At 35.6% G+C, this 5279-nt stretch overlaps 1 protein-coding gene across 1 annotated transcript; it reads right to left on the reverse strand.

Annotated features, from left to right (window-relative positions):
* Positions 1-1062: 1062 nt before the first annotated feature.
* On the reverse strand, positions 1063-5028 carry LOC122290746 (laccase-4). Its single transcript, XM_043098363.1, has 6 exons — positions 4725-5028; positions 3676-3827; positions 3174-3418; positions 2902-3030; positions 1681-2604; positions 1063-1557 (listed from the first exon to the last, which is right to left on the reverse strand). The coding sequence occupies exons 1-6, from the start codon at positions 4821-4823 to the stop codon at positions 1427-1429; spliced, it is 1680 nt and encodes a 559-aa protein (XP_042954297.1). The 5' UTR covers positions 4824-5028; the 3' UTR covers positions 1063-1426.
* Between the last annotated feature and the right edge of the window lie 251 nt (positions 5029-5279).

Below are 5279 nucleotides of genomic sequence, written 5' to 3' on the forward strand. Positions count from 1 at the left end.
TTAACTTATACAAATAAATATGATTGTGAAGGGATTGAATAGAATTAAAACATCATTGATAAAAATAAACATTATTAATTTTAGAAAATGATATTTTATTCCTTTTAAAACTTTAGGTACTGTTTGGATAGTAAGATGAGATGTAATGATTTTAGATGAAAATTAAAAATTGAATAAAATATTTTTTGAATATTATTTTTGAATATTATTATTGTTTTGAAATTTAAAAAAGTTGAAATATTTATTATATTTTGTGTAAAAATTTAATAAAATTATAATGATGAGATGAAATGCGATGAAATATTTTCATTATCCAAATGGTATCTTGGGCTTTCAAATTTTAGTAAAATTCTTTCCATATATATATAAGGATAAATTTTAGAGTAAAAAAAAGAAAATTGGGATGATTTATTTATTTTGAAGGCGACGTCTGTGAAGGGAGGGAGGAGGCCTTTTGCAAAGTTTTGGGGGCCCATGCGCAGACGACGATTATACCTCTTTCGGGTGCTCTCTGTTACATCCAATCTGTCCCCCTTATGAAACTTATAACAATTTAGAGGAAAAGGGAGAATTAATTATTTATATTTAATTATGAGTAACGTTATATATAATTATGAATTATATATAATTTTAAAATAAAATAAAATTTTTTATTGAAAAATTAAATTTATCTTGTAAATTTTATATTTATTAATTTTTTTAAAGGAGTGGCGACGTACGACTTAAGTATAGATACCATTTCTTTGACTTACATATATTACCCGTTGCTTAAGCTTTTCTGTTTCTCTTTGCTTACAAGGAAATCAAGGCCTAGGCCTAGTTGCCGCCTTGCTATCACCCCAGGAGTGGAATCCAGATCCAGCAAAATTAATGCATGCATCCATACTGCGTATCCCTCTCTCATCAATTCTTATTTAATTGGGGAAATTTTTCATTTCGGTCTTTCCAACCGTCACTGTCAAAAAATTAAATTATTTATTATATTTTATATAAAATTTTAAAAAAATTAAAATAATTATGAAAATGAAATGATATCTCAAACCAAATGAGGAGCATCGATCAGGAATTTGATTAATTTTTACTCCATATTTCACTCTATTTATGTAAATATTTTACAAGTCGGCTTCATGGGGAATTTGACTCAGAATGAGACAATTTAAAGTGTTACATATAATCTGTAATTTGTAAAATTAGAAAAATATTCCTTTGGACAACTTTAAATACAAGCACTCAAACTGTCAAAAATATATAGGTCGGGACAAACAAAATGATAGATCGAAACTAAAAGAATTCCGATCTGATTTATTTTTGATTTGTTTTCTCTGAACTCGTCTCCATTCAATGAGGCATTTCCTTTCTCTTTTTCTTATGCAATAGCTCTTGAGCTGCTCAAATTTAGCGAGCGACCTCAGCGCGCAATTGCTAGCTAGCACTTGGGAAGGTCACTTGGAGGAGGTAGAAGAGATTCATCAGGGCCTTTTCCGTTGTCCACAACAAATGCCATCTTCAGCCCCCATGTCGTGTGCACTTCCAAATGGCAATGCATAAACCAAACCCCTAATAAAACCATTTAAATTAGCAGTAAATTCGACAAAGTGTATTATATAATGCGCAAATATTAAGGAACTTGCAAATTAGAAGCAGAGATCTGCAAAATATATGAGGAGTTTAATTCATTACCTGGGTTATCTGCCCTGAATCTAATAGCGGTCCATCCACCAGAAGGTACTCCAATGGTGTTCCTCTCCACAGGGTCAACAAGATTGAATTTTTTCGGATCTTTCTTCGGATTAAAGTTACCCAGTCCCCTTCCAACCTCGAAGAAATTGAAACCATGCAGATGGAGAGGATGGTTTTCAGGGGTTATCATCCCAGTGTCTTGCAAAACTAGCTGTACCGTTGAGTTGTAAACAAGTCTATAAAGCTTTGTCCCTGTCTTGGTCTGGAAATTCGTCGGTTGCGTGCCGGTATAGTTATACTTTATTGGTGGGTTTCCAGGGAAATCATCAGTGAAAACACCCCTAATGTTGAAGAAGTGAGCTTGGAGAAGGGAGATGGTGGGCATCACAAACGAAACGTTGTTGATATCCGCCACCACGCGGCTGCCATTCACACAAGTAGAGCAGGGGTTTACACCGAGTCCGACGGTGAATAGCAGGGAACGATCGATTTTCAAGGGGACTCTAGCGGGATACTTTCTCGAGTTCAGGCTTCGGAGGGATTTGGTGAAGTTCGCAGCTATTTGTGTGGCGTTTCGGGGAGGTAGGGCAGTGAGAATGGTGGCGGAAGAGGCTACAGTTCCCGAGTAGTGTAATATGGCAGTGGCAGTGATGTTGTCTACTGCAATGGGTGCGTCCATGAAAGGCGAGGCTGCAACCATGTACTTGCCGCTTCGAAGATCAGCGGTCAGGAGGGCGTTTGTGGTCTGGCCTGGTGCAATGAGAATGGTGTCGGTTTTGAAAGGTTTTGTGTACACGGCGTCAACCTCAACAACAGTGAGTTTGTGGCCAGCAATCTTGAAGAAAAGTTCTTCATTCAGTGCAGCATTGACGATTCGTAGCATGTATGTCTTCCCGGGATTTACTGGCAATCTAAAGCTGCCTGCTGCAAATGGTATAAAACAAGGTGAGAATCCCAATAAAAGTAATTAATATTGTTATCCACTTGTACATTCAAAAGGTCATAGTTTCATGGTCTAATTATTCATGAGTTTTGTTATATATAAATATACTTATATATTAATATGTGTATTAATATTGATTTATTTATATTTAAAATTTAAATTAACACTATTTTCAATAAAATTTACTTTTTGATCAATTACATCATATTAATACACATATTAATATATAATTATACTCGTAACTATATTTTTCCATTATCTATAGCTAGGTGTTTTACCCTGAGAAGGGCAGCTTGAGAGAGGTCCCGGATGACCATTGATGGTGTGAGCATCGGAGACATTTGGGGCCAAGCCAGATTTTAAAGCTTCATTAATGACAGCTTCAACATCTGATTTCCACCATTCACCTACAGCAAGTTGCAAACCAAACTGAAAGTTAAGGATTGAACTTTCGGCCTAGAATGCATTCATTAGATCAGGCTGGGAGTCTAGGGGCTTTAATTATAAGGGGGGTCATCTTCCCAATTAAGAAAGTTTTGAAATGTTTTACCTAATACAACAACGACTTCCTTGTGCGGTGTGGGAAAAGGGTAAGGAACCCCACGCTTGGGCAAGATGACCAAAGCGCCATGGACAGTGGCCCTGAGCCAAAGAATGTGAGCATGCCACCACAGCGTACCCCTTTGGCCAGTGATGGTAAAGTTGTATACGTATTGTTGCCCTGGTTGAATTGGGCATTGTGTTATGTACGCTGGTCCATCTGCCCAACCATTCCGAAGTTGCCTTATCCCATGCCTACCATCAATCAAATGGGAATCAAGGAAGTTAAAAATAATATAATAGAACAACTGAACAAGTATCTTTTTTTTCTATACTACCATTCTATTTTTATTACATTATATAAAATGTGATATATTTATTATTATTAGATATTTTTTTATAATGAATGATTTTTTATTATTTAAAGGTGATTAATATATTAGATTTAACGAAATAAGATAAAAATGAAACTAGAGTGCATAGCACTACTTTAAAGTTTAAAAAGTACTAACCAGTGGATGCTAACGTTGTATTTGACGTGGTTGACCACCTTGACCAGTACGGTATCGTCCTCCCTAGCATAAATGGTGGGACCGGGAGACCTTCCATTCACTGTCACAATGGGCTTACTTGAGCACATTCTCGTGGCTTTCTTCATAACCACCTATTACAATATTAGCCCACCACATTAATCTAGATCGATACTCATGACTAATGCTCGTACAGGTTATTTGAAAAAAAAAAAAAAAAGAAGAGATTTTTTATATATATAAAAAATATATATATTTTTAATAAATTACATTTCTTTAAAAAAAAAATTGCACGAGACTTGCAAAATTTAAATCTATACCGATCATTTACCATATATATAATATAAATAATGTGACTGTTCATATGGCATAGTGCCCGACATCGACCAAATTAAGTTAGGTGCATGGCTTCCTCGACACCACCCCTACGTTGCTGTTTGGCCAAGATTCCCGCTTAAATGGTACGTTATCATGTTTTATACATACCATAGTACCCTTAAATTAAATTCATGTGTTTTAACAATTTTAGTCCAAATATAAACTAAAAGCTCAAAAGCCATTAACAAAAATTTTCTCCAATTTTCAGGCACTCGGCGATGGTTAATCTAGTTAGTTAAAAAGTTGAGGGAAAACCAATATTTATATATATATCAAAAATTCTATATACAATTACTTTTACCTACTCTTTGTATATAAGGTTTGTACTTGTGCAATCAAATTAAAACGAGAGATGATCAATTCATGCATGCATGTGAACGTTGTTCTTGATTTTGATGTGGTAATATTTAATTGCAAAAGGGCAAACACGAAACATATAAACCAACAGCTAGCCTGCTGTGTCTTTGAACACATCATGCTATATATAAAGTGAATGCGTGGCTGGAGGTGATCACAAGCAGCGAGGCGACCTTAACCAAGTAAAACTTCATAAATTACATGCATGCAGTTTCATATATGTGTAAAATACGTGATGATGATGAAGTGCATGATATATATATATATATATATGCATCCAAAACAGAAACTCGTACGTTGAATTTGTAGTGTCGGACCATGCCTTCCACTGACGCCGGAAACAGACAAGCCACCACCGCTACCATCACTATAACAGCTCGGATCCATAGCGCCATTTTTATGACCAATCTGTATCTCTCTTTTCTCTTCTCTGTTGCAGTTCTGAGATGCGTGGATCATGACAAGGGCGGGAATTGGCTTATAAAGAGATCACCGGCGCCGTGCATTAATCTCTCTGCTGCCAAGTCGTTTTTGCTTAGTAGGTGGATATATGGAGGAGAATACTTGCGAGGAAAGCCATATATACATATAAACAGAAAAGCTATAGCCACCCAGACAAATAGAATTATTTCTGTTATTTCCTTTTTTCATTTTTATCACACAAAGTAGCAGTAGTTATATATCCATCAACAAAGACAGTTAAGTTTTTTAGGCTAATTAATTAGTTAATAGTACTAGAGCTTTTGTTGATGCTGATTTTCAAATGGACTAGGTGATCCGCCCCTGGGTTTGGTCCAACCATATCGGTTATAGCTCGTACACCAGATCCCAGCTAACATTGTAAATAAATA

This window comes from Carya illinoinensis, chromosome 13, assembly GCF_018687715.1.
Source record: "Carya illinoinensis cultivar Pawnee chromosome 13, C.illinoinensisPawnee_v1, whole genome shotgun sequence".
Classification (NCBI taxonomy): domain Eukaryota; kingdom Viridiplantae; phylum Streptophyta; class Magnoliopsida; order Fagales; family Juglandaceae; genus Carya; species Carya illinoinensis.

Excerpts from the sequence above, each read along its gene's own strand:
- LOC122290746 (XM_043098363.1), bottom strand. The coding sequence starts at position 4,823 with ATGGCGCTATGGATCCGAGCTGTTATAGTGATGGTAGCGGTGGTGGCT. Across the intron at positions 3,828-4,724 it reads TCCGACACTACAAATTCAAC|GTGGTTATGAAGAAAGCCAC; the intron begins GTACGAGTTTCT and ends ATATTGTAATAG. Across the intron at positions 2,605-2,901 it reads CTCAAGCTGCCCTTCTCAGG|CAGGCAGCTTTAGATTGCCA; the intron begins GTAAAACACCTA and ends TACCATTTGCAG.